General features: G+C 47.0%; 3 protein-coding genes across 6 annotated transcripts; 2 read left to right on the top strand and 1 right to left on the bottom strand.

Moving 5' to 3' along the window:
- The first annotated feature begins 727 nt into the window (after nucleotides 1-727).
- LOC131271330 (endoplasmic reticulum metallopeptidase 1-like) lies at nucleotides 728-5,370 on the top strand. Its single transcript, XM_058272724.1, has 6 exons — nucleotides 728-1,046; nucleotides 1,304-1,361; nucleotides 1,560-2,965; nucleotides 3,026-3,762; nucleotides 3,839-4,124; nucleotides 4,204-5,370. Exons 1-6 carry the CDS (start codon nucleotides 1,038-1,040, stop codon nucleotides 4,369-4,371), a joined length of 2,664 nt encoding a protein of 887 aa, XP_058128707.1. The 5' UTR covers nucleotides 728-1,037; the 3' UTR covers nucleotides 4,372-5,370.
- Nucleotides 5,371-8,000: 2,630 nt separating this feature from the next.
- LOC131271646 (aminopeptidase A-like) lies at nucleotides 8,001-16,313 on the top strand. Of its 4 annotated transcripts, none has more exons than XM_058273144.1 (5): nucleotides 8,001-8,020; nucleotides 11,785-12,907; nucleotides 13,771-15,313; nucleotides 15,386-15,465; nucleotides 15,547-16,313. In XM_058273144.1, the coding sequence occupies exons 2-5, from the start codon at nucleotides 11,991-11,993 to the stop codon at nucleotides 16,205-16,207; spliced, it is 3,201 nt and encodes a 1,066-aa protein (XP_058129127.1). In that variant the 5' UTR covers nucleotides 8,001-8,020; nucleotides 11,785-11,990; the 3' UTR covers nucleotides 16,208-16,313. The 4 variants fall into 4 exon arrangements, with proteins under 4 accessions (XP_058129127.1, XP_058129125.1, XP_058129124.1 ...); XM_058273142.1 differs by lacking the exon at nucleotides 8,001-8,020 and adding an exon at nucleotides 9,390-9,527; XM_058273141.1 differs by lacking the exon at nucleotides 8,001-8,020 and adding an exon at nucleotides 9,430-9,527 and having other exon boundaries at nucleotides 11,761-12,907.
- A 233-nt stretch (nucleotides 16,314-16,546) lies between these two features.
- Nucleotides 16,547-25,749, bottom strand: LOC131260895 (thyrotropin-releasing hormone receptor-like). The gene is made up of 6 exons (XM_058262741.1): nucleotides 25,482-25,749; nucleotides 21,409-21,574; nucleotides 21,136-21,268; nucleotides 19,571-19,778; nucleotides 19,271-19,485; nucleotides 16,547-17,344 (listed from the first exon to the last, which is right to left on the bottom strand). The coding sequence occupies exons 1-6, from the start codon at nucleotides 25,546-25,548 to the stop codon at nucleotides 16,547-16,549; spliced, it is 1,587 nt and encodes a 528-aa protein (XP_058118724.1). The 5' UTR covers nucleotides 25,549-25,749.
- Between the last annotated feature and the right edge of the window lie 2,045 nt (nucleotides 25,750-27,794).

The raw sequence follows: 27,794 nt of genomic DNA, 5'->3' as shown, positions 1-27,794 counted from the left end.
ATTTTATGGCATAAAATGACATTTCCCCGTGATGACTAGTGGTGGGATAATCAAACACCAGATGGGATTCGAATCATTCAAATCAAAATCACACCGAGATCCGGATCTACGAACCCGAGTCCCAATCGCTTATATGTTGCGTGCACATTCAACTAGCCGATTATTTTTATTATTTTTTGAGTTCATTGAATAATACGAAAATTATCACAACTAAAACAACCTTCTTCTCAATATATCTATACATCACGATACTGCACAGTACGATAGGAACGAGTCCTCCCAATCCCGATTGACCCAACGCTAGTGTTGACGTTGCGTCAGCCGGTGTCGGAAAAGTAAAAGGAAAAGTAAAAGAAGAACCAAAACAACCGAAAAAAATCTTGTTCTTCGCTGGCATTTGTTGTGTCCGAAGATTTTCCGCATAATTTTCACGTGTCAGAGGCGCAGTGTTGACCCGAACGGGAGCATGGATTGTTTTGGTGGAAAAAATTTCCAATTTCGTTGCTAGTTGTACCGGCGTTTGCTATCGATGCGGTCTGTTTGCTCCACAAATAGCGATAACACAAATAACAGAATCTGATGCAGTCCACTTCAGCTTGCGATAAGCTTTTCGTTCGTCTGCTTTGTTGGCTGCAGTTTGCAATGGCCAGAGTTAGATAAAATATGCATCGTTAGGGGGTGCAGTAAGGAAATAAAAGAATATCAGTTAATGAAGCTTAACGTGCGATAAATCAAAGTGCAATTGCCGGTTCTATTGTTTGTTCTTTGTTGTTAGGACTTCTCTAGGCAGACATCCATTGAGGTTAGTGACCCCAATCGGTCCCGCAAAAGTTTAATCTTTCGTAACACCCAAACGTTGGGGTAGCTATGTAGGCCAATGGTTATCAACTAATTCGGACGAGTCAAAAAGCAATTTGCGCCGCAAGATTTTATATAAAGAAGTCACAATCCTTGTGCTTATTGTACACCATCAGCAACGAAGTGGCAGCCCGGACCTTTAGGACGAACGAAACCAATCAATAATACAACGCGAGACGATGTATCAGGTGAGTAGGGCCTATTTGGGGCACGTTGGGGAAAAGGGCCCGAAGGATTACATAAATATTCTACCGGTATCCGGGGTTGCCGGTGTGCCACTCGTTACCAGGATATCGATAAAGTTTTCATACATTCTCGTGTGGTGGCATGATTTATTAATTCTTGTTTGTTTGCTCTTTTCCTCTACTTTGAATTGTGTCGCTCGTACTCACGTTCTAAACATGATAACACTATATGCCGGTTTGTGTTGCCGGATACCTGGCAGCCCGGTGGACAGTCGAAACAGAAAAATCCAAGAGTAAAGGTACTCGATCCGGATATTGGTAAGTAATTGGCTTCCGTAGGGAGAAAAACTGTTTGCAAAATTAAAGATTGAATAGGAAGGATTGAAAAATTCCATTTCATTCCTGTAATAGTTTTCTAACAATTCCCTCTTAGTTCTATCATCTTTTTCTTAGTTCTATCATTGTAAATGCAATTGAATCATTTTAAAGATTTTATTTTTTTTTAACTTCACGTAGATTACTCCAAAGCGAAAAGCGTACACAGCATATCCTCCTGGTGGGGCATCGGTGGCATCTTTATCGTTTTGGTTGTGGGCAACATCACCAACTACGCCAACTCGCACCTGCCCGATGGGCTACGCAATGCCCACTTGACCAACTTTCCGAATGCATTCATTGCCGAGCGTGCCTGGAAGGATCTAAAGATCCTGAACGACTTTGGACCGAAACCGACCGGCACCTACAACAACGAGGTGCTGGCCGTGGACTTCCTGAACCGCGAGATCTCTTACATTGATCAGCTGAAAAATCGCAACCAGCAGCTCGTCGTGCAGAACCAGATCGTGTCCGGCGGGTACGTCGGGGTGTACATGAACAAATCGGCCGCCAACGTGTATCGTAACGTGCAGAACGTGGTCGTAAAGCTGGTCGGACGGAGTGAAAGCAGCACCCGGCATGCGCTTCTGTTGAACTGCCACTTTGATTCCGTTGCCGGATCGCCCGGGGCGAGCGATGACGTTGGTAGCTGTGCGGTTATGCTGGAAATCCTTCGCGTCCTATCGCGCCAATCGGATGTGAATCGGTATTCGATCATTTTCCTCTTCAATGGAGCCGAAGAAACTCCGCTTCAAGCGTCACATGGGTTTATTAGTAAGCATCCGTGGGCGGCGGATGTGCGGGCATTCATCAACCTCGAATCGGCCGGTTCGGGCGGTAAGGAGATGTTGTTTCAGAGCGGCCCGAAACATCCCTGGCTGATTGAGGCGTACGCAAAAGCCGTCCCGTATCCGTACGCACAAGCGGCGGCTGAAGAAATCTTCCAGTCCGGTGTCATTCCCTCCGATACGGACTTTCGTGTGTTTCGCGATGTCGGTCGTATCCCTGGGATGGACTTTGCCCACACGGCAAACGGGTACCGGTACCACACGCGGTACGATTCGATCGAGTATATCCCGCTCCAGGTGCTGCAGCGTACTGGGGACAACATTCTCGCCCTCACGAAAACCATCGCAAATGGCGAGGAACTGGGCAGTACGGAGCGGTACGGGCAGGGTTATATGGTGTTTTTCGATTTCCTTGGACTTTTCTTCGTGTCCTACTCGGCCGACGTTGGTCTGATGATCAACCTGAGCGTGGTGTTGCTGTCCATCATTATCCCCTTCCTGTCGCTCGCACGTTCGACCAGCGGCACGCACGGTCGGCAGATTCGCTCGGAGACTATGATTGGATTTTTGGCAACATTTTTGGGCGCTGGTGCGAGTGGCGTGTTGTCGTTCTTCATCGGTGTACAGCTGGATGCAATTGGACGACCCATGTCGTGGTACTCCTCAACGAACCTTATCCTGGGTATCTATTGCTGCCCGGCTCTTCTGTGCCAGTGTTTGGTGCATCTACTCTGCAATCGGCTGTTTGGAAATAAAACGGTAAGATTTACAGAGTTCACCGAATAATATAATGTCTAAAATTTTGTTTTCTACTTATAGACACCTCTGAGCTTGGCCCTTAAAGTACAAGCCCGGTTGAACGGAGTGAATCTTTTTTGGGGCATGATAACGCTCGGTATCACTTTCACCGGGTACCGGCTAGCGTACATCTTCATGGTCCTGATCCTCTGCTCGCTCGGCTCGAGCATACTCATCTCAATGTTTGGCCTGCAGAACACGGTCCACAAGTGGCTGCTACTGCACGTGCTCTTCCAAATTATGGCACTGGCCTGGAGCACCCAGTTCTATCATATTTTGATGAATATGTTCGTCCCGATTACCGGTCGCATCGGCTCGTCCATCAACCCGGACGTCATCATCGGTGCGATGGCCAGCTTTGCCACGCTCTTCAGCTGCAGCTACCTGACGCCGCTGCTGTTTCTGCTCAAGAAAACCGACAAGCTAATCGGTGAGCTGGTGGCCATAACGGTGATCGCAATGGTGTTGGCCTCATCGACGCACGTCGGGTTCCCGTATCGGGACGACGCGTTCAAGGCACCGGCCGTACAACGCCACTATATCACCCACACTTTGCGCACGTTCTACGACTACAATGGGGGCGAGCGGTACACGGACTCGGGTTTCCTGCTGCAGGAGCTAGATCGGAACGCGAAGAAGACGATCGAGGGTATCGCAATGCCGGACGCAGTAACGCCGATGCGTGAGATTGCCGCCTGCGAGAAGGAGCTGTTCTGCGCCATACCGTTCTACTCGATCTGGCATCAAGTTTTGTTTGAGTAAGCATTTCTGTCTACATCATCATGCAATGTTACCGTCTTTATTGAATTAATTTATTTTACTTACTTGCACTAGAAACTATTGGCTTCCGGGACCCGCACCAGTCGTACGGCAGATGGTCACCGTTTCGTTGCGGGAAAAAGAACAGCTGAACGAACACGAACACCGGCTGCACTTGGTGCTGAAAGGAAGCTTCCAGTGTTCACTCGTCATCGGCCCGAAGGCGGGCGCAACCGTAATGAACTGGAGTCTGCTCCAGGAGCTCCCGGCACCGATCGAATTCAACGGTCAGCGGGGACACTTTGTGCTACTGACTGCCGGCGTCGAGAGTGAACCGATGAACATAACGTTGGACATTAGGGTAAGTTTAATGCACCAGGGGATTCAAATGTGTACGCACAGAAATGAAACCACCATTTTCCAACCCCCCTTTCCACCAGCACGAGCTAAAAAAATACGACGGTCCCTTGGTTGACCTTCTGGTCACCACCACGCACTGGGAGTACCGCAAGGAGCACACACCGGTATTCAATCGACTGCTAGCGCGTGTACCGTCCTGGGCACACGTCGTCCCCTCGGTGGCCGCCGTCAACAGCTACACTTTCTAGGCGGAAATCTTTTACCAATCAGCGTGCCTACTACGTTGAATATCACGTACTACCCATATTCGATGCGATCCGCGTATCTCTTTGTCTCTCTTCCCGATTTTGATATTATAAAAACGAACTAACCTTTCATACAACAAACGCAAATTTCTTCAAACTACGCAATTACGTTCTATAAAAGAAAAAAAAAACTAAAAGTACACAAACACCTCTACCCGTTTGTTCCAAGGGCTATTATTATTCGCTAGCGCAGTTGAAACTTTTACAAAACTGTAGCAAGATTTCTAGTAAGATAAGCTAAAGGCTATGTTTAGGGCAATGCTTCACTCTTAAAAAGACAAACTCTTTTAGAAGGTCAAATCTCTATTACTCGATTATTGTTTATTGAATGGGTATTATTTAGCACAACCATTGAAAGGAGTATAAAGACGGTATCTTTAGTGCGGGCTACTTATTGATATTATTCGCGTATTTAATCATATTATACTTTTCTCAAGGAAAAAAAAATAGATATCCAAAGCAAATCTATTCTGCATTAGAAATCGGTGCAATCTGTTTTTGTCGATATTAATCTCGTATCCTTCGACGAACCAAAGGCTTTATTGCAAAACAAAAAAAAAACGATAGGGGAGAAAAAATTAGTGACATTTTCGATATTTTCCTCCCCTCTAGAATACCTTTCTTTAAACGCACAGAACATTGCATTATTGCCAAGTAAGTTGACGTAGGTCAGTGACATATTTAATCTCGTACGCGGATTTTTCCGTTCACTCCAACGCAACGCCTTTCAATTGTTCGGTAAGAGAAAGCTTTAAGATAATTCATTGCACGCCAACGAATCTTTCGTACGTTTGAGTTGGTATGCATTGCATACTCGGAGATATTAGAGACACACAATCACACACAAACACACAGAAAAACACACACAGACACGCAAGCAATTCTAGGAGTAATCGAGCTGTTTTTATGAACTAATAATTATAGAATAAAAAGAACAAAGCGCTTTAAAACAAATCCGTTATCACTGTTTTTGGCCATCAATGATAGTATCACACTGTACTGTAAACCGTCTTAGTTGAGTCACATTCGACATACCCGGTACTTGGGAGGGAAGGCCGTGTCACGTAGCTAACCTACATCTTCCTCTAAAAATCAGATAATTCGAGCGTAGAGCACGTGGTCACACGGCAAAAACAAGTTAGTTTATCTTAATATATGCGTATCAACCAAATGAATGACTATTTGCCACACTTGAAGATAACTTAAGATGGAAAAGAATGATTGCAAAGCTGCGGAATTTTCGTTGCTCCACGTGAAGGATGAAAATTACCAGATCTTGTTGTGAAGGGCATGTTTTCCATGTGGAAAAGTTTTCACACCAGCACTTGACTTGAATAACATTTTCTAGAACTTGGTGTATGTGTTGGATGACGAAAGGATCAGCTTCACGAAAGTATTTACGACCGTCGTTCTCTAAAGAATTTGAAAAGCACAGTCTACTTCACGCGATGGAAAGTTTTATTGGTTTACGGTAGAAGCATATCTGGCTGCGGAGGTTTTATCTTGCCTTGGCTTACCGACGTAATACGTCCAATGACACACTCAAATCTTTACGGACGATGGACACTCAAATCACCTATCGGTTCACTGTTATCTTTCGGCCCACATTATTGAATGTTCGAAATTAAGACGGCTTATCTGAAGTGACGGACGTTGGGGGTTTTTGGTGGGCAACAAACGACTTGGGGGAGGGTAATGCTAGTGTTCGACATACGGTGTTACCATCAATTAGAAGTGTTTGCCCGTATAACGATTCAGTTTGCCAGCAGCGGCCGCCTGAGGCGGTCCAATTGGAGAATCTTTTAGTTTCTGTAGTATGTCTACGTTCAATGCCGGCGAGATAACGTACGCCTGGTGAAAAAAGAAAAGAACTTCGTGTACTCATTTACAGCTCGGTTAGTGAACCAGTTTTCTGGAGTGCGATAATAAACATGGTCAATCAAATCGTGCAGCAGTCGAAAGGTAAAGCTTACTGGATACTTCAAGCTAAGTCGGTGGTTAAATCTGAGCTTTCTAAACAAAATCAAAGTGGTAGTTTGTGTTCGCATTTTACCCGATTAACTTATTGTGTAACATTCCTGCAATGGGAAAAAGATGTACTTGCCATCGGGACAGGTGCTTCGGATTTACCTACGATGGATGGAAACGACGAAAATTCTTATCAAAAATTTCAACGAGGCTATTGGTGTTCAATCTTATCGCATGGTTGATGTACGAGCATTGGGGTTTGTTTTGGAAGCACAAAGGGCTTTGCCATAACTATCAACTGGAGCTCGAAACAATTGGAAGCCTTCGTAAATGATATTGGTTTTCAGCCCCATGATAAGACATGATAGGCGAGAGGAACGATGTAGCGATGATGTTTACAAAAAAAAATCGACTGAAGCTGCCGGGTTCCAAGTTGTTTTGAGAGATCGTAAGAGATCGATTGCGAATGGTATAGCATTAGTGATAAAGGCGTTATTTTGGAAAGCATAAAAATACCGTTTATAGAAATTTAAATTTCAATCATTTGATTTGCATCTTAAAGCAGGTGATATTGCCGAAAGATTTATATCAAACGAATTGGGTTCTTTGAACACCTTCTTAAAATGAAGTAGTTCTAATGTACACCTCCCTCCCAAAATCGTCCAACCCCAACAGACTGGGTGCTGCGCAACAAGGTGGCGACGTTCCTCTCAGTAGCCCTGTTCGCGATGGTCATCACGACAATCGCACTGGCCGTCTCGAACAACAACAACTCGTCGGACCTAGATGAGTGCCAGGCGACACTCGAGCAATTGGAATCGGCCCAAACGACAACGATCCCGGACGAAACAACTAGTCCTGCTGACTCCACGGTCACGGATACCACCGTACAGGATGGTAGTACTACTACGGTTATATCGATGGATACATCACCGATAACCACGACGGAGGCTTCGACAACGCTTGAAACCACTACCGTCGTTGATCCGGAAACAAACGTCAACTATCGCCTGCCGGTGGATAACATTCCTCTGCACTACGATCTACTACTCCATCCGGATATGGAGCAGGGCAGCTTCACAGGGCGCACCACGATCACCATCCTGACGGAACGAACCACCGATCAGATCGTTCTCCACAGCTATCTGCTCGATATTGGGCGGATTACGATTAGATGTTTGAACGATTCGAGTTTCACTTACATCGTGAGTACAAATAATTCGTTGTGATCAAAGCATTCGTTATGATCGATTGAGATCGCATTTGCTTGCTCTTACAGAATCAAGCCTACGACGAGAAGCTGAACTTCCTGAAGCTTAACCTCAACAAACCGCTGCAGGAGAAATACATCTCCGAGCTGACGATCGAATTCAGTGGCCGGCTGGACGAGCAGATCGTCGGATTTTACTCGAGCGCGTATAAAACGGAGGACGGCACGGAAAGGTGAGTGGTACAGAGGTGGTGCAACTCGGCAAAGGCTCGTATGTGGCTGCTGCACGTGGTTAAAAATAGCTTACACTCGTGCGATTCGATCGATCTACTAACTTCATCAGTGATTCCGCTGGAGCTGGCGCCTGCATTAGGCCAACTGGTTTAGCCGCGCCACGCACGGTATCGGTTACGGGTATGGCAGGCGAGGGTTTCTGGTATACCTTTCTTTTGCATCTCGTTTAGTTTCCTTTTGCCCGCCCGTTCCTGTGGCGCACTTCCGAATGCGCCAAGGCACAACTAGAGGGGAAGTAATCATGGTGCCGGTGAAGGGGGGGACTAAATATCGTGCTCATGTCACCCGTGTAATGTTTCGTCATCGTTCCGTGTGCGCCGCGAGACGCCATCCGGCGAGGGAAACACGAACCCGAACCTGTTAGACGTAATCGCTAGTGGAATGTATTGGAAGTACTCGAAGCAGTGTAAGTTAGCAGTAAGGTTTGCCGTTTTGCCGGTGGAGCATTCACTCCGCCAGCAAGCGGTTGAACCGGGCTTTGCCACTTGTAATTACACCGACACGCGGGATCTCGAGCACGTGGTTGTTACGCCGATTACCGACCGCCACCCGACGTTGCCGATGAGATTGATGTGAAGAAAGTGCAAGTGATTACATTCACCTCCTCCCCCCCCCCCCCCCCCCCCCCCCCCCCCCCCCCCCCCCCCCTCATGACCTGTTATCCTGGGGTGTTTGGGTGACGGTTACAGCACCGTACGGGAAGGAAATATGAGCCCGCCGTTGTAATGATTAGCTTAGAAATTGTGGGTTTTGTTTCGTGTCCCTACTGCCGCTAGAGTACGGTGGGCAAGTGTCCAGTACTTCACCTTTGGGCCAAATCAAGCCCACATTAGTCAAGTATCAGCAAACAAGTACTGCCCAAGTGGCCATATATGCAAAAATGATTTAAAGCATCTCGATGCAACGGATTCTTCGGCATCCGATGAGAATGGCTAAAACAATTTATCAAATATCGGTCGTGCCATTGTTCACCTCCGTGCACGTGTTGTAATGAAAACAATCTATCAGCGCATCTCAAGAGGTCAAGTTTACCACCACCCTCTCTCCTACAACTCCCCGTTGGTAAAGACGTTGAGAAAAGTGCGTGAAATCAATTCCCAGCGTTGTAGGCAACGCAACAAAGCCACCGGCTTGAAGCAGAAGAAGGCATCTGGCCGAGTCGTTACAATGTCGCCGGTACATTACCGATCGGCTAATTTCACTTCATCAAAGTAATAAGCCACCAAAAACAAGAAAAAAAGGTAGCAAGAAGCAAATGTTCCGGTGCCTCGGTTGCCTTTCATCAGTAGTTAGACAGTGGCGTCGAATTCGTACCCTTTAGGTAAAGCCGTAACCGTAGGTGAATGTGGGCTTAGCGTTTGGCCCGATGGACGACACCGCGCAATAGCGTGCGAACTGACCGTCCGGTCCGGAGGGTGCGGGGCATCGTTCACACACTATGACGTCGCTAGTGTTGCCGCACGCCATACGCGCCATCAGCCCCGGTCGGACCATGCTGCCGATACTGAACGTTCAGTCGCACAGTTGCCCGTGTCGCGATCGGATCGCGTTTTAAACGATCGTGTGGACGTTTTGTGTGCGCGAGAAAAGCCAAACGTTTTGTCAACATACCAAGCTTCGCGAATGGGTCAGTTCAAAAGTGCTTGTTCTGTGTGTGAAAATAGGAGATCAAACCCGTGTTTCTTCTTTTATCCTTCTTGTGATGTGTTTTGGAGAGTAGCGATCGAATGGTGTAGATGAAGCGTATGCATCTTGAGGCAGATGAAACCTTATCTTCATCGTATATAGGATGATACAAAAAAGGGATCCACCACTACCAGAACAAAGACAGTGACCCCTATACGCGATCCAGAACCAGGATGAAAAGTGGGAAGAATTTTTGATCATTCCTTTTCTCGCTAGCGTGTGTACACATTTTTGGCACAAACAGGTTTTGTGGAAGAAAAGACCAAACCCGCGCGACGCCTGCCTGCCTACCCTGTGGTAACCGTACTCGGCAAACTTTGGCGAGTCCCAAAAATCACCAGGGAGAATCTGCCCGGCCAAGACAGGGTACATTGGGCAACAGATTGACCTCCATTTCTAGGAGAAGATGAAGCACAAACAAAAAAAGCGTTTATACGGTGGTGATGTGTTCGCTCGTGGGTTTCGAGGCCAAGATCGGACGCGCGAGTTCGCGTTTGATTGGTGCGCTTTCCGGGGCTCGCATCAATTGTTCAATTGGCCGTGCCTTGGCCGTGTAATGAAGGCACGGTGTGAGGTGTGCTCACTGCACTGGTTATCACAATTTGTCAAATCACGTGTTTTTGGTTTGCGGACAACGGCCGCTGGACCGCAGGGACCGTAGAAAGAACGAACGTGATCGATAGATCCCAACTTCAAATTACCGTTTTTTTTATGAATGTTTATTTCATTCATGGGCAAGAAAATAATGAAAAAAAAACATCACTTGACTTCGAAATGATGAAAGGATATGAGACTTTTTAAAACAATCTTCCAACTTGCCTTGATCCACAATATTAATGGCAATTATGGATTCGACATCAATAAGCTTCATCGTAAAATCTGCCTACGTCCATGCGATGAACTACATTTATTTAAACGCGTTGCCGTGAAGGTCTTCTCTGTCGCAGCTGACATGAAATTACAAAATAGTGAATTTATATTACTTTGTAATAACAATGAACCGTCTTTAAATGGAGAAACTGCTGCTACAATGATGAGTTGTTTTGGGAAAGGAACCATTAGCTTCGATTTGGGCAACACAAATACCATTCCCTTATTGTTTGGGGGTGAATATAATAATAATAATAATAATAATAATTTGTATGCTTTCAAACTATTTTTCTTCCATTTATATGCATATTAAAATTGAATTTGGGATAAATTGCTCGATTGTTTTCAAAGGCTTAGGATATTGCTATCAGCCCAAAAAGTACAGCCTTGCCGCCCCAGGAATTGTTACGCCGTTTTCTTCACGCGTTTGCCGAATAGGAAATTACAAAGCAACATTTTCGATAGCGCGCGTCTTCGATTCTCCCATGACATACTTCGATAGGCGAACGCGGCACGGTTCGCCTTTGGAAAGCTCTCCCGAAAATGACAAACCACCCCAACCTACCAAAAAGCACTCCAACCGGGTGACACCGTTTACGTTCTCCCAACCAACCTTCCCGTTTAACGCAGCTCGGCATGTTTTGCGTAGCCCATCGAAAAGGAAAAAATACAAACGGGACGAAAAACAAAATACCACCCCAACCTGTACACCCCCGGTGGGCGCCCGCTTTTTAACCGACACCAAAACGTGCACCGCATGGCGTACGAGGCGTTGATTCATTCAAAGTGAACTGCGACGGTTAGCAAGATCTCTGATTGATTGTGGTTCGGTACCAGCGTGTTTCCAAACAAACGAGCGCCCAATGTGCCATGTGCGGCCTTGTTTTTCTTACTCCCATCAACTCCCATCAAGTTGCCATTGCTGCCGGAACACTGGCAAGGGCGGTGGACTGTGAAATTGGTCGGCTCCAAATTTCTACCGATTTCGTTTTCGTTCGCTCCACGATGCTTCGGGGTGGGTTTGTGTGCAAAGTTTGGAAGCAGTTCAGGGATACTATTTGCATCACCCATGGCACGTAACGACGCACACCGGTGTCGAGTTTGGTTCGTCGTTAGGCAACACGTGGTCACTACTAATACGGTACTGTCGATTAACCCCCGAGCCGGCCTGTTAAAATTGTGTCTGCGGGTACATTTAAGGCAACACGGTCGTCGTTTCAACGGGGATTCGGGGCGGGTGGGAGCTGAAGTGATGTGTTGTTCCGAGACGAGTCAATCTTCATCGTAACCGTGTTCGTAACCAGGCGACCTTGTGCTTGCTTCTCTAGGTGCAGGTTGCGGCAGTTGCACCTAGCGTCTTGTGCATTAGAATTAAAAGAATTAAAAAAAAGAAAAATACGGTGTGCAGGTGCATCAGTGACTACGTGTGTTAAGTGTGGTGAATATTTGAACGTGGATCGATTATTGCCAACGGTTGAACACGAGGTGTGCGGTGTGCTGAATAAACAAACAAAGCCGTTCGGAAGGCTCAACCATGACAGTGAAACCCACGACAGTGGTAATCGGCTCCGGAATGACCGGTGGCATTCGACCGGCGGGCCATTTCGCCCACCCCACCGCACGCCGCAGCTCGTCCGTGTCGGATGAACGGGAACGCGAACAGCGACGCCGATCGATCGTGATACTTTCACTGCTAGCAGCGTGCGCTTTTCTGTTTGTGCTGTCACTTTGCCTACTGACAGCACTGGTGTTGGTCGGCCGCAATCTGTCAAGCGGTGCTGGCAGTCACTCGCAGCTGACGGCAGCTGTCAGTGACGAACCGCGTCTCAGCGTGACCGGCCCGGTGTCGTCAAACAAAGGATTCGATCGTCCCGACGAAGTCCCCGGGAAAGACGTAGGAAAGGTAGCGCGGAACGAAAGCGACACTGGTGGCCCGGACGAACAGGCACACAATCGAAGTACGATATTCCTGCCCAACTCAGTTTACTATTCCGGTTCATCTGGTACGGCGGTCGGGCGAATGAATCGAGTGTTGAAGATGGGCTCAAAGGTGGCTGAAAAGTTGGGCTTCCGGTTGCCCCGGCACATACGGCCGGTGCACTACGACCTGTGGCTGCACCCGGACCTGCAGCGCGAAACGTTCGCGGGGCGTGTCCGCATCGATCTCAATGTGACGGAACCGACCAACTACATTGTGGTGCACAGCAAGAAGCTGGCCATCACCGAGACCGTGCTACGCGAGCTGGCTGCCACCGGTGGCCAGGATGGCTCGGAAGTTGGCATATCGCGGACGTACGAGGTGCCGGAACACGAGTACTGGGTGATCGAAACGCAGACGGACATTGCGGCCGGCGACTATCGGCTGAGCCTGCAGTTCAATGGCAGTCTGGCGGATCGCATTATCGGCTTCTATAGCAGCAAGTACCTGGACAAAAAGACCAATACGACGAGGTAAATTGTTGCGGGTTACACCATGAGTGCGCGGTTTATCGTACTGGCCACAGATAACACGGTGATGGATGTGGTCGGTGCGCTTACTCCAATACGTGTTATCAGTTCGACGGAGGTGTTATTGTCTCAGATACATATTATCTTTCGTAGAAACCGGCGATGATCGTCGTGTGCAGGAAACATCACCGCCTGTGGTGTCTTTGATTGATGATCAATGCTTTGTATTCCTAATCATCCTGTCTCGTTCAACTCTATCATTATGCTAATGAATTTACATATGAAAACCCTCTGCGCCAGTGGGTTTTGATGCTTTAACAACAAATGATTGATCGGCGATCTTACCTTTCAAAATGCTTATTTTTTGTTAGTTCAAACACGCTTGTTTTTTCTACGAAAAATATTCTATACTAGTGTGGAATGAGTTTTTTCTATACAAAAAAATTGTTTTTCAAGCGGTTTCCTAACAACTCGACGTTGGTTTATGATATTTTTTTCTTCATTCCCATTCCCTTTAAATCAATATTTACGTTAAATAATATGTACAACGGCTAACCCAAAGATTTCGCTAAGTTCAACACATTCAACTGTGCAAAATCAGTTTTTGTTGTATCCACCACTGGGGTTCATAACTATTTTAAAGGAACTTTATTGCAACAAATGAAATTACAAAACATATACTTATCTGGATATTTTTGTGTACGTGTTTCGGAAATCAAACAAGAATAATGCTTGGGGCGTAAACCTTTTAATCGTAGTTGTACAACAAGTTTATAAAATAATCAATTTCTTTTTATTAACAGTTACTAAGCTTAACAGTTTTAGAGCGTACGTCCCTAACATGTCTTTCCCGTTCCATTTTACAGAAAAATTGCAACCTCTAAGTTCGAGCCGACCTTCGCCCGGCAGGCGTTCCCGTGCTTCGACGAGCCGCAGCTGAAGGCCGAATATACGATCCACCTGGTGCACCCGAATGGCGACGACTACGAAGCGCTTTCCAACATGAATGTGAAGGAAACGGTAGTAAACCAACCGACTACCGGTCTAGCTACGACCACGTTCGAACGGAGCGTAAGCATGAGCACCTATTTGGTTGTGTTCATTGTGAGCGATTTTGTGAACGAAGAAGTATTGATCAGACCGGCTCATGGAGATAATTTCCCCCTACGTGTGTACGCCACTAAGTATCAGAAGGACAACATCGCCTACGCACTCATGACCGCCCGTAAAATCATTGAGCACTACGTGGAGTACTTTGGGATCCCGTATCCATTGCCCAAGCTCGATATGGCGGCCATCCCAGACTTTGTGTCGGGCGCAATGGAAACCTGGGGCTTGGTAACGTATCGGGAGACGTCGATCCTTTACAATGCCGCGACGAGCAGTACGGCCAACAAGCAGCGTGTGGCGGGTGTGATCGGGCACGAGCTGGCCCACATGTGGTTCGGCAATCTGGTCACGATGAAATGGTGGAACGAGCTGTGGCTGAACGAGGGTTTTGCGAGCTACATCGAGTACAAGGGTATTCACGCGGCCGAACCGGAGTGGGGCATCGAGGAGCAGTTCCTGATCGATGATCTGCACGGCGTGCTGAACCTGGACGCGACGCTCGGTTCCCACCCGATCGTGGTGCCCGTCGAGAGCCCGAACCAGATCACGGAGATCTTCGACACGATCACCTACTCGAAGGGCGCTTCGGTGATCCGCATGCTGGAGGACTTTGTGACGCCGGATGTGTTCCGGCAGGGCGTACAGAACTATCTCACACGCCTGAGCTTCGGCAATGGGGTGTCGGAGGATCTGATGAAGGAGCTGGATGAGCTCGTGCCGGACATCAGTGTCGCCACGGTGATGGATACGTTCACCAAGCAGAAGGGTCTTCCGGTGGTGTCCGTTCGCCGGAATGCCCTTCAGTACATCCTGACCCAGCAGCGCTTCCTAGCCGACCAGACGGCAACCGAGACGGAGGAGTCACCGTTCAACTACCGCTGGTACATTCCGATCACTTACGTCACGTCGGCTGACAAGGAAACGGTGAGGCGAGAGTGGTTCCCGCACGACCAGAACGAACTGATCATCGAAGTGCCCGGGGGTACCGCAAATGGTTGGATGAAGCTAAACTACCGCCAGATCGGATACTACCGAGTGAACTATCCGGTGGAGATGTGGGAGGAGTTCGGTGAAGCCTTGCGCAATGATGTAAACACGTTCACGATCGGCGATCGTACTGGGTTGGTGAACGATGCGTTTGCGCTGGCCGACGCCTCGATGCTGGCGTACAGTACCGCACTGGAGCTGACACGCTACCTAAGCAATGAAGCGGAGTACGTGCCGTGGTCGGCCATTGCCAGCAAGCTGAAGACGATTCGTAACCTGCTGTACAACTTCAACTCCTACGACGACATCACGGTGCGTGTGTTGCGATATTGTAGCTGGATCGAAAGATACTTTGAATAACCTTCCCCACTCTTCTTTTTGCAGGCTTACACACAACGACTTGTGACGGATGTGGCCAAACAGGTGGGCTGGGACGTTCCAACAGAGGGAAAACACATGGAAAAGTAAGTCGGCTCGTTTGGGGTGCGCTTGTGCGTTACTTATCACAACCATATGTTTTTTTTTCTCCAATTTTCTTTCGCTAGTCTTCTGCGAACCACCATTCTGGACCTGGCCTGTTCGTTCGGTCATAGTGAGTGTCTGGCCGAAGCCGGTACCCGGTTCCGCGGATGGCTCAACGGGAACGATATGGTGCATCCCGATCTGCGCTCGATCGTGTACACGTACGGTATCCAGTCGGACGGTATTACGGTCGCCGATTGGGAGCGCGTACTGGAACGCTTCCAGGCGGAGAACGATGCCAACGAAAAGACGAAGCTGATGGTCGCGCTTGCCTCCTACCCGGACCAGCGTACGATGCGTCGCTTCCTGGACCTCTCCTGGGACCCGGCCCTCATCCGGACGCAGGATCAGCTGAGCTGCATACAGTACATCGCCGCCAATCGGCACGGTGAGCAGGCGGCCTGGGAGCACGTGCGCGAGAACTGGGAACGGCTGGTCGACCGGTTCACGATCGGCGAGCGCAATCTCGGCCGGATGATCCCGTCGGTGACGGGACGGTTCACGACGCGGGCGCGCCTCACCGAGCTGCAGGACTTTTTCGCCCGCTATCCGGAGGCCGGCGCGGGTGTGGCCGCCCGTCGCCAGGCGCTCGAAACCATCGAGAACAACATCAGCTGGTTGGAGCGGAACGAAGCAAATGTGGCCACCTGGCTAAAGCAGGAGAGTGCACCGACGCGAGCGTAGTCGTCGCGACCGTTGCTCGTGCCTTTCGTGGCGTTTGATGTTTGTGCTCGGAGAGTAAGAGAAAGATTAAATCGGTACTCTGGTGCATATTGCCCGGAATGCAGAATATGTACAAACGTGTGTTTTTGGTTGCTTTACTTCCTAACTAACGCGGTGTGTTCCGGTCGGAAGTGGATATTGTGCTGTCTGAGGTCTGAGGTTACGCAGTGTCTTGTCTACGTAGCTGCAGGTTGTTGCTTCCACTGGAGCTGAATTGCACAGTTTGTACTTCATTTCCCGAGAGGGCTCTCAAGCCACACTCTCTTCTCTCCCCTCTTTACCATTATTTTCCCCCATTGCCTAATGTATCTCACTGTTGACCTCCCCCATGAAACGCGCCAACTCGGCACTGCTGAACTCATCCTCGTCAAACTCCTTCAGGCTCGAGTTGCTGATCGTGTTGGTGTCCACGCTGTCGCAGCTGTTCCGCTTGCGATACGCCTTACGTCGGCGCTCACTCTCCACCGCCCCGTTGCCATCCAGCGCCACCGGAGTGGTCGACTTACACGGTGTCCCGGCGGGCGATTTGCTAAGCGCCAGCACCTTCTTCGTGCCGCGCCGCAACTTCTCGGCAATCGTCGACAGCCGGCCCGAGGAGGGACCGCCATCGTTGACCCCGCTGCCACCGTACCGAATGGCTGCGGCCGTCCCGTTCGCCGACCGGGATGCTTTTGTACCGTTGGTGCTGCTGAGATTCGTGCCGGTCGTCGATTGGCTACTGCTGATCGAAACGCCACTCGAATCGCCCGCCCGGCTGTAGCTGCCGCGTGCAATCGAGTACCCGGGCCCGGTTCGTTGGCACCGGTGCTCCCCGGAGAGCAGGGACATGTTCGTCTCCTGGTGGCAGAGACCGTGCGATCGTGCCCCGGGAGTGCCCGGTGGACCGACAGTCGATACGCCGAGTGCCGCACAGTTGGCGTTGGTTGCTCCCGGGCCACCGAACGGTGTGATCGTTCCGCCGATGCAGGTCATATTGTTGGAGTTCAGCTTGAACGAACCGCCACCGGTGACGCCGTACCGTGACACGGCACTGTACGTATGCTGTCCGCCGTCCGCTTTGCCCCGGTGACCACCACAGCAGCTCACCTTCAGTGTGTGCTTGAAGGAGCGTTGGGAATAAAAAAGGGACCAAAGATAAATCGAGCTAAAATTATTCAGTCAATATTATTATCAGTTATATTATTAAATCAATCGTAAATTCAAATGATTTGTCACAACATCGTCTACATCATTTCAATGCAACAAAATTCCTACAATCTGGATGCTTATCCTCAAAGCCCTTTGGCTTTTTTAGACAAATGAAGCACAGCGATCTTTTACCCTTTCTTCCTTGAAGGTTTCATATGTTTCTCGCTGAAAACAGTGCACGATCCGCCGAATTAATAATATAAAGTTAAGTAAATATGTTTTGCAAAGATCAGTCAAATTATAATCCTATACACAACGTTTAGGCATAATTTGATCTCTCGAAAATCCAGCATGAGATTAGAGAGTAGAGAAAAATCCATTCTAGTTCGTCTATTTTACAACGAAACATGGTTTTTGGAAAGATTAGCGATCATATTTACATTTATTATTTTTGGTTTTTAAATGAACACTTCCCACAATTGTCGGTTGACTTATTTTGATGATTGTTATAACCATTCCTATTTCAAAATAGTACAATAGTTAGTAAACATGGTTCGATAATGGTGATTGAGCTAAAAAGCGAATTTGTTAACGGATGATAAGTAATGCCAATGTGTACACAAAATTATCAAAAAACAATTATACTTCAAACTATCAATATCATATGAATACTACTTGTTCATGAGTTACATCCACCCCTAAGGGTAGAACAGGGTAGCAATTGTTAGAGTGGCGACACTTTCTGAGAACCAGTGACTCCCGATATCGGACACCAGGCTAGTAAACTGCGGAAGTATCGCGATACACGCACGCCGTCCCTCGGGACCATCTGTGGTCCGTTGCCCGTGTGCGGGGGTAACACGATAAAACTGTCCACAGCCTGCGTGATTTATGTTACATCCCTGCCCATTTGGTGTTGCGCTATCTGGACCACTTTGCCCGGTCGTCTTCCCTCTAAACGAGCTCGCGAAAGTTGCGCGAATGGGCATGTTTTGAAAAACGGTGCATGGTCAGCACGATCCGTATCCGGTGTGGGGTGAGAAATACCGAGAACTTTTCACGATTTTTCAATTTTCCCCCACGGCTTTGTAGCTTGTTCAGGTCTGTAGGCGTAGAGTAGCAACCGTCGACTTGCTTTGCCATCGTTTGAGGGGTTTATCTTTCCCACTCCGGTCGAGGCTCAACATCTCAACCTAATCATTTGGAAGAAGAAAAATTTCTAAAACACATTTTAGATGTTTTCAAAGGAATAAGTTTTAACGCATTCAACCACTTCTTGAGTTAAACTTTCTTCGTATCGATGAAAGTTAGTTGAGAATGTTTCCAACCAAATCGAAAAGAAAAGATATCGTTGCAAAGCACACGATAGTTCGTAAAGGTGGGGCGGGATCGAACTCGGAAAATGGTTTTCCACAAAAAAAAAAAAATCGCTTCTGTTACTTAAGCCTCGTTGGCATTGACGTATGCAACGAGCAACCCGCATTGGAAGTACCGAGCTAAGCGTGTCATAACGGAAGTTTTTCCAACTTGCTCCCACGGGGAAACGGTATGAAACATGTCATTTCCATCTTCCGGTCCGCTCCGTTCGGTTTTTTGGCGGAAAACTTTTGGCTTGCAGCGGAATGGCGTTCGGTTGAATTGATCTTAGCTCCAGCAAATCCAGCGAACGTGACGAACCGTGGGCCTGGAAACGCTCTGGAAAAGTTTACGTGTGCAAAACGTAAGTTCAATTGAATTGGCCGAGTTTTTGGGGAACGATCTCTCCTTGCGCAGTTGTGTGTGTGTGTGGTTGGGGAATGTTTTCCATATGGTATACCCATACGGAAACCACGTTAAGTTGGGTCGAGAAAATGGGAAAGCGTAGTCACCGTAGCCGGTCAACAGCCCCTAACCTACCCGTGACGCGTCCCGGAACTTGTGGCTCATGATGTTGTACAGCAGCGGGTTGATGCAGGTCGACAGGAAGTACAGGATGCCGGAGATGTAGTTCAGCGCCGTGTACACCTGGAAGAAGTAGATGTTGTTCGTGTTGGTCATCGCCCCGTACACCGCCATCAGTCGCTGGGCGTGAAACGGGGCCCAGCAGATGAAGAACGTCGCCACGACGGCCACTGGAAGGAGAAAATTTTGGGGGAGGGAGGACAGAATTATTAGGATGTGCCGGTTCACACCCGAACAGTGCGCCCGTTTACCTACCCAGCATTCGGATGACCCGCGTTTGGGCACTGACGCCGCGGGGTGGCGCGGTATAGTCGGACGATGCACGCTTGACGCCCTGCAGCAGTTTGCTTTTCCGGAGCTTGATCCCGATGAGCACGTACAGGACCGCTATCAGCGTCATGGGGCCAACGAAAAATAGAAAGCTGGAAACCTCGAACGCGTGCACGAAGTGTTGGTCCTTGATCTGAAACGACATCGTTCCGGTTTTCGATGGAAAGAAGGAAGGAAGGAAGGAAGGAAATATTAAAAAGAAAAATCGAATAAAACATTTTCCAACCCTGACCTCTGGTAATCGCTATGGTTGTAAATTTTATGATCGTTTCGTGCGGTTTGAGCAAATTCAATTTCCAATTACAGGCCCACTCCATTCCATTAGAGTCGGAATCGATTTTGATAGTTAAAAAAATATTTACGTTATGCACTTTGGCAAAAAAAAATGCGAAAAATGCATCTTCATTGCCCGACCATTCATCTCGCGTCAGAGTATGTATCAAACACAATGTGATAAAATTAAAATACCCGGAACAAAAAACATCCCATGGCCGCGTCGTGTAAATGTCACTGTAACTAATTGGACAGTTCAGTTCAATTAACTCTTTGCATAATTTAATAAAACTCATGACTTCATTGCTGACATCGGTTCCTCCCAGCAGCATGGCGCACATATAAAACGCTAACGTCGGGCCACAAAACAGGCAAAAGGGACAGAAAATGTAAGCAACGAGCTGCAACATAATATAAAAATAAAATACCGCCAGTTCGTTTTCCCGACCCGGGTTCGTGACCCGGACCTGGAAAATTTCGCTCCTTCTGGAGACATTACTTACAATGCAGTGGAAGGAAAGACGACACAAAAAAGAATCCTTCCCGGAAAAGGGACCGTTCCGAAAATTCGGGTGAGCAAAAAAACGAGATTTCGTATGAATGTAACACATTACGATGGAGGCGCATGGTATGTTCTACTTGAAGATGAACGCTTGGCTTTGAATAATTAACCGCATAGCCCAAATGCTTGTCGACACTTTTAATCTGAGCCTATCGTTATGGTAATTTTGCTTTATTTATTATTCATTCACCGGAAGGATTAGTTTTGCGATGGAGACGCATGGTGCATGGCATGGATGGTTGAGCATTAGGGCACCAATTAATTCCATGTTTTCAGAACATTGGGCCTTACAAGATAATGAGTTTGTATTTGAAATAAATGCACAAGTGTTCAAAGTATTCTAGGGTGAGAAGTAAATCACCTCACCAAACAGCGACGACTGAAAAACCAAAACCTTGTTGGTTGCACTGAACTGAGATTACTACAAATTGCCATCCTTCCAACCTAAATACGATCCTCTGCGTAGGAACCGGAGAGCAAGAGTTTCCAACAAACTGTCCTGTTATGGCAAACGCTCAATCATGTGCGCTCGATTCACCCATCTTCCCAAAGCCGGGCTACAATCTCCGGCGAGGCAGCGGGCCGTATGTAATCCATCGAAAATTACGATTCGAGAAACTCTTTCACCGCGCCGACCATCCGGGGCGAAACTTACCGTACACAGCCGGCTGTTGTTGCTCTCGACGATGCCGAACTGGAGCGCCTGCGGTGTGGCCAGCCCGAACGCAACCAGCCAGATGACAATCACGAACTTAATCGCCCTGGAGAGTTTCGACATGGTGTGCGATCTGGAAATTGTGGTGGAAAGGAAAATGGCCCATGGGGCGTTAGTCGAACAAACCGATACAGGGCGCTACTACTGCTTGGTGATGATCGATGATAGGGCCCGGTTCATCCCCTCCCCCTGGAAGAAGGGCGGAAAACTCACCGAAACGGATGACAGATGGCGATGTACCGCTCGACGGTGAACGAGGTGATGGTGAGAACCGTGGCGTTGGCCGCCGTCTCCGAGAGCAGCCCGGTGATGATGCAGGCGATCTGGTTGAAGGGATAGGCGAACGGATTCCACGTTCCGTACAGCTCCAGTGGCATTCCTGGGAAAGGTTGGAAGTGGTTAGCTGAATGTGGTGCGATTGAGATCGGTTGGTGGATGCGAAAGGTAGATTGTTTTCCGGAGCCGGCCCCGGAACAGCTGGACAGGACGATAATTCAAACCGTTTCGATGTTTCAAGTAGCAAGGGAATGAGAACAATTCAACAGGAAAGTTCGAAAAATGATTGATCAACATCCATTGCAATGCTGGGAGAAACTTAAATTGCTATTGAATTCTTCTAAAGTTGGAGCTGGAGCTGAAGTCGATGCTGGAGCGATCACTAAGAGAAGATTTTTTTCTCTTAAAATAGCAAGAACAGTCAATGTCTGATAACCGATTTTAAACATTCATCTACTACGTCCTGCCCAAAGTTTTTTAAACGCCTGTTGAAAAACAGAACAGGAAAAAAAGTATGTAAAACAAGAAAAATACACCCAACAATGGCAGTCAAAACAAACGTCTGTACCTATTGTCAGTAATTGAGCTGTATTTTATTATTTTTTCGATGGTCATGATTCAAACGAACTCACCAAATCAATCGTGAACCGTAATTGGCCATTCCGATGTGCTGTAATTGGCTTTTATTGGTTTGCTTTACACAACAGTCCGGTTCGTAACTTGTTGTTGACGAATGTAGGCGTGTTAACCAGTATTCGAGTTTATTTTTAAATAAAAACTGTTAGAAAACAATGGTCAAAAGGCAATCTAAAATCACTGATGAAGTAAACATAAGTTTAAAATAACAAATTTTAAGACTAATAGTAAAATATCAGAACAATGGCATGTGCTATCTTAAAAACATCCAGTGCAAAGTATTTCCACAAAATCAATTTGTTACCGGCACAAAAATATGTAGTGCCAAGTGTGGCTAACCGGACGGCGTCGGGTCGTTTTGAGGAAGAGTTCAATATGCCAACTCAATGGGGATACTTTGGTATGGGAGAAATATTCATAATTCTGCCCTTTTGTATACGCTTTCGAGGGTGTGTGTGTGTGTGTGTGTGTGTGTGTGTGTGTGTGTGTGTGTGTGTTTGTATGCGACTATCGAACAAAGAAGAATACGCCACATGCTCAGTGAAACATTTACGGTATTTTCTTTCGAGACATTGTCAACACACATATCCCCATGAGGGTCGTGGGAGGGAAAAGGGAACCGGTATATCTTGGGATCGAAGACCGTGGCTCGGAATGTTCGATTACAGAACACAAGCATCTCGCCCGAACTCCGGGCAATTCCTTGCCCTCAGTTGCTGAGTTCATCGTTTGGTAAACTTTCACGCAACTGTTGCTTGTCGTTGCAAAAATTGGCGGGACGGGACGGGTTTGTCGTGCGGGGGGGCCAGGATAAGTGGGACAACAGAAATGGCAGCAGAAAAATGTACCGAAAGCATCTGGCCGGCGTCTGATAAAGAACTGGAACGATTTTATTATTGCCGTTGCTGTGGCTTAACGGCACGAACGAAGCGGTGTGGGTTGACGGATGCTGCCACTGACGACGGCCAGATGATGATGGCGCGTGACGGTCATTTTTGCCAATTGCCCATTCGCTAACTGACATTTGACACGGCAGTAAAAGTTTACCGCGAAAATGATGGTTGACGGCTGTGATGGCTAATGACCGCCATTTATCTTGGAACGTTCGTGTACGCGCGCCAAAGCGGGAGCTTGTTCATAATCCGTGCTGTTTTGGCGTGTGACTTTTGCTAGTGTGCCTTTCGCCATCAACAAGCACTTAATGTAATTAGTTGTTTACAGATATTAACCAATTGTTGATCATATGTCATGAATTATTTGTCGATATTGCGGTGGAAGATTTAACTGGATCTATTAAATTGTATTCAAATCAAACTGGTCGTTTGGTAGGAGGTTCTGTTGTTAATCAGGATATTTTTAAATTTATTCTGTTGGTTTCTATAATCAAAATTGTTTAGTGGATCAGATATGATTTCTTCTTTATCACTTTGAATTCAATGGATTTTATATAAAATGTAACCATACTTAAATTATTGATTGAGTGTACCTTAACATCCTGGCATATGGATGGCATATTAAATATGTACATTAAAAATAAAACATTACTTGTTGAATGATGGTTAAAAAACAGAACTAAAAATTGGTCATATTGTCTAGTAGGAGACTTATCAAAAACATGAACTATAAAAATAACTATTTATTTTATTAAAGAGCAATTGTGCCGAAAAAAAACTCAATCTAGACTATCTGTGTTTGAGACCGTAGAATGATTTGGGCAATTCGTACTGACTATAGGTCATAGGGTACTGCCCTGCAGAATAACGAATATGAGCAGTTCGTTCCCATCATCTGCATATGTTACCGAATTTGATCATCTTGTTTGAATCATGCCCAGTGACAAGTTTTCATTGCAATGGCCACATCTTCCGGAACAAGTCAACGATGCCACTCTGCAAAAGCTGCTACCTAACGCTGAAAGGTGAATTTAATGCTGATTTGATGCAGTTTCCTTTCGTTCGGCCAAATAATGCATCTTCCTGTGCAGCACGTGCATGCACGGCAGTGAATAAAAGCCACTAGAAAACGGGCCGCAAGCGGTTACAGAATAATCTAGAAAAGGGCTAATATTTTTCCTTAATGTCCAATTTCGGACCCAGCTTATGCTAATGTTGGTTGCGTTGGATATGAGCTTTCCATGGCAGGTTACATCCCGGTGACAGCCGGGTATCTTCCGTTCCCGTGCAGAACTTCAGTCGATTGGAATTGGGCAAACCGAACGCGAGTAACAATCGGCCTCGTTGGTCGGAAAAGATGAACCATTTCTTTCATGGTGCCTACACGGCACAAACGAGCCTCATTTGCATATGCAAGAGGACGCTTTTACCTTGGACAGCGATAAGGTGCTTCTGCGACGGGTTGCTCAAGGGTGGAACTATCTTTGAAGCTGTCAAGGGTGGAACTACCTTTTGGCGTGTAAATTCTCCTGATGGCGGATCGTCTTTGAAATGTTTTCGTATTTCGTATTTCGTCTGATTGAATAAGAGATTTTGAATAAAACACGCTTAAACCACATTGTGAAATATCAACAGCTAATTGGCTGCATTTAATGCGTCTGTAAACAAACTATTTCACTGTTGTTTAAAGCACGTAAAATGGCTAAGAAATCCTTTCGATGCCATCCCACTAACGGATCGGATTCAGCAACAGCCGTTCGGAAGATACTGTTTTGGCTCGCAATCAAGAACACCGCGCTCTAGCGCTTATTTGTAGTGTTTGTTCAACAGATTGCAGGGTAATTTGGGTTAATGAAGGAATAGCTCATTATAGCCAACCCAGTAGAGCATTATCGTGCCACTAATTATGGTGCTTAGGTTCACCGTACAGCTCATGAAGCCGTGTCTCGCATCGGTGCATCTTAAAGCCACATGGTATTTATAAGGATACGTATCAAGAGTTTTGTTTGTTTAATTTTGTATGCTACTACTATTGCAAAATTGTAAACAATGCTTGTAAAGTGGTGGAGCAATATTATTTGAATGTAGTGAAACGATACAGGGAAAATATTTTAATAAAATTTAGTAGAATTAAGCAGGTTTATTTTTCAACATAAAAATGCCATAACTAATGCTCATTAATTTACACTCCCAAAGGGAGAAAGTTTTGTACAAAAAAAAACTCATTCATCACCATCTGAACCAACAAGCGAGATTATGTTCAGTCAACTCTGAAGTTTCGCATAAGAAAGGCAATTTCGGTGGCGAACGGTGTCTTAAAAATAACGACTGCAGCATCGATATTACGACCGTTACAGGGGACCCAATGAGCTTCCGCTTCCTTCAGCGATGTCTCTAAATAATTCAACCTCATCCAACGTAGGCCGTCTCGAGCACCCAAACACCGGCCCGAGAGAGCGAGATCGCATCAGCAGCACTTACCGAACAGCAGGAGCAGAAAGTCCGACACGGCCAGATTGAACAGATAGTAGTTGGTGGCGGTGTGCATCGATTTGTTCTTCGCTATCACGATGCAGATGGACAGGTTGCCGACGATGCCGGCGACGAAGATGAAGCAGTAGAAGATCGTTATCGGGAGCACGATGCAGGGATCAGGGCTGGTGTTGTAGCCGCCGGCCTCGCCGCCAGCGTCGCCACCGCCAACGATGGTCTCGTTGGGGAACTGCAGATACTGCGGTTGGTACTGCTGGTGGTTCTGCTCCGGTGACGGCCCACGAATGACGGCCGGCAGGAGCAGGGCCGAGGCGGCATTGCCGGTGCCGTTGTGCAGGGTGCTGGCAATGCTGTTCCGAACGCTGGCGTACAGCAGCTCGAGTGGTCCTTCGTCGGCGGCACCGGTTTCCGTGGCGTTGCCGAGGATGGCAGCGAGCGTATTGCCACCGGATTCTTGACCACGGTCCTTCATGTTGTGGCTGTATGTGTGTGTTTGCGTACGCGCGCTTGTGTGGAGTGCCCTGCAAACGTTCGGCGGCCGCTAGTCCCGGGACCCTAAGGAAGACCCTTAGACGACCGTCATTTCGTGCCCGTGCGGGTTTATCGCCGCGCTCTTCGTAAGGCGCAGCTGGTCGACGGCGAACTGCACAGGGTCTGCAACGGAAGTAAATTGCAAAGAAAAAGTTTTAGAATTTATGATCTGAAGGTGCCGGCAAATAATGCAGCCGGTTGGGTTGGTATTAAATTTTGCAAAAATAAACGAAGAAGCGAAAATAGGGAACGGCGTAAACCGCAATAATATTCCGAGAGTATCTTGGGTTACACCCAATACCTGGTCGAATCACGGACATTCCGCAAATTAAATTTACGTACTCTATTATTCATAAGCATAATTTAATTGACAGGCGTCGGGGTGTCGGAAAACAAATTGAAAAAAAAATCAAACTTTTCATAACGAAGATTAAAACTACACTGGAAAATAAATTTAAAACTCCAGGTATTATAGTGTACGTCACGAAAAGGACCTTGCTTTAGTCTTTAAATTCGATGGGCAGTTTTTACAATGCTTTATTCCATCAGTTGGATCAGTTCCACAGCTACTAGTACCAGTGGTATAAACCATTCAGTGAAACGCCAAGGCATTTAATGAATAAATTGTTGCATTTAGGATTAGTGTTTTATTTTTCATGGAGCAGGGAAAGTAGAAAGTTTGACTCACACTCTGGATTTAAAGGAAACCCGAAACGAATGTAGCGACGACCAAAATTGTGCCAAATAGTTTGCTTGTATTAAAAACGAAGCCTTTTTTGTGGTTCCATGAGGGAAATGCTACATACTCAATAGAATTAAATTCCAACAGGCTAATTTTACACCAATTTCTTTTACCTAAACACCTTTCGCATAAAATGATTAACGTAAAAAAATAGAATTTTGAAAAGTAACAATTACTTTTAACAATGTTATGTCCATCCGAAAACCAAGCCAACGTATCTGGTCCACTTGCCGTACCGATAATCCGCGATCACGGTGAAATCGTACGCATCCACATTAGCATACACGTGGTTTCACGAGACGTAAAAACTTCGCCTCGAGCGCGCCTGTCAGTCAACGCAAGGATCAAAGAAGAAGCTTGAAAGAACATTTTTCCCTAGAAACATTATCTTCCATCCAAACAGGTCCGGACGCAAATTTCCTACTTGTGGGTTTCATCACAGAAACATACAGGCAGACTGCCTTCGGTCCGACATAAGATAGGCACGCTTCTAGCTGTCGTCCCTAAAGCTAGGCACGTTGGGGTTGCGTACTTTTTCTTATAACCATGGGTTTTTTCCACCTCTAATACCAGCAGACCGGCCGGTGAATGACTGGCCGTGGCAGTGAACTTTCCTTGTTTTCGGGGACCACCGCAAAGCGTAACGGATTTTGGGGTTGGACTGGCGACTGGCGAAGTATAACGCCAAACATTAGCCTGTCCAGTTTGTTACACCATGTTGCGGCTCGATTCGCGAGGCCATGGCCGTAAGCTTGAAAATAAACTTCATAAACATTTCCGACCGCAAAAGAGGTTGTGTTGGTGTTTGGAGTGCAAGAAAACGTTGTGTACTACCTCCAGTGTTACATAAATTGAGTGGAAGTTTTCGGAGGCCATCATGGCGCTGGCGAAGAAAAAAAACTCGGCGAACAAAACTGATCGAAAAAGTAACGCTACATTGTTGCAGAAGATAAACTTGTCCGAGAAAAAACTGATGGCAAAACAGGCGCCGTATTTGGGGTTTTGATTTAATTTGAATACGGTATAGT

The sequence above is a fragment of the Anopheles coustani genome, chromosome 3 (assembly GCF_943734705.1).
Source record: "Anopheles coustani chromosome 3, idAnoCousDA_361_x.2, whole genome shotgun sequence".
In the NCBI taxonomy this organism is placed as follows: domain Eukaryota; kingdom Metazoa; phylum Arthropoda; class Insecta; order Diptera; family Culicidae; genus Anopheles; species Anopheles coustani.
This window is presented reverse-complemented; position numbering and strand designations above follow the sequence as displayed.

Excerpts from the sequence above, each read along its gene's own strand:
- LOC131260895 (XM_058262741.1), bottom strand. The coding sequence starts at position 25,548 with ATGCACACCGCCACCAACTACTATCTGTTCAATCTGGCCGTGTCGGAC. Across the intron at positions 21,269-21,408 it reads GCCATCTGTCATCCGTTTCG|ATCGCACACCATGTCGAAAC; the intron begins GTGAGTTTTCCG and ends CACAATTTCCAG. Across the intron at positions 19,486-19,570 it reads GCGGGTCATCCGAATGCTGG|TGGCCGTCGTGGCGACGTTC; the intron begins GTAGGTAAACGG and ends TTCTCCTTCCAG.
- LOC131271330 (XM_058272724.1), top strand. Across the intron at positions 2,966-3,025 it reads GGCTGTTTGGAAATAAAACG|ACACCTCTGAGCTTGGCCCT; the intron begins GTAAGATTTACA and ends TTCTACTTATAG. Across the intron at positions 4,125-4,203 it reads ACATAACGTTGGACATTAGG|CACGAGCTAAAAAAATACGA; the intron begins GTAAGTTTAATG and ends CCTTTCCACCAG.
- LOC131271646 (XM_058273144.1), top strand. The coding sequence starts at position 11,991 with ATGACAGTGAAACCCACGACAGTGGTAATCGGCTCCGGAATGACCGGT. Across the intron at positions 12,908-13,770 it reads AAAAAGACCAATACGACGAG|AAAAATTGCAACCTCTAAGT; the intron begins GTAAATTGTTGC and ends TCCATTTTACAG. Across the intron at positions 15,314-15,385 it reads ACTCCTACGACGACATCACG|GCTTACACACAACGACTTGT; the intron begins GTGCGTGTGTTG and ends TTCTTTTTGCAG.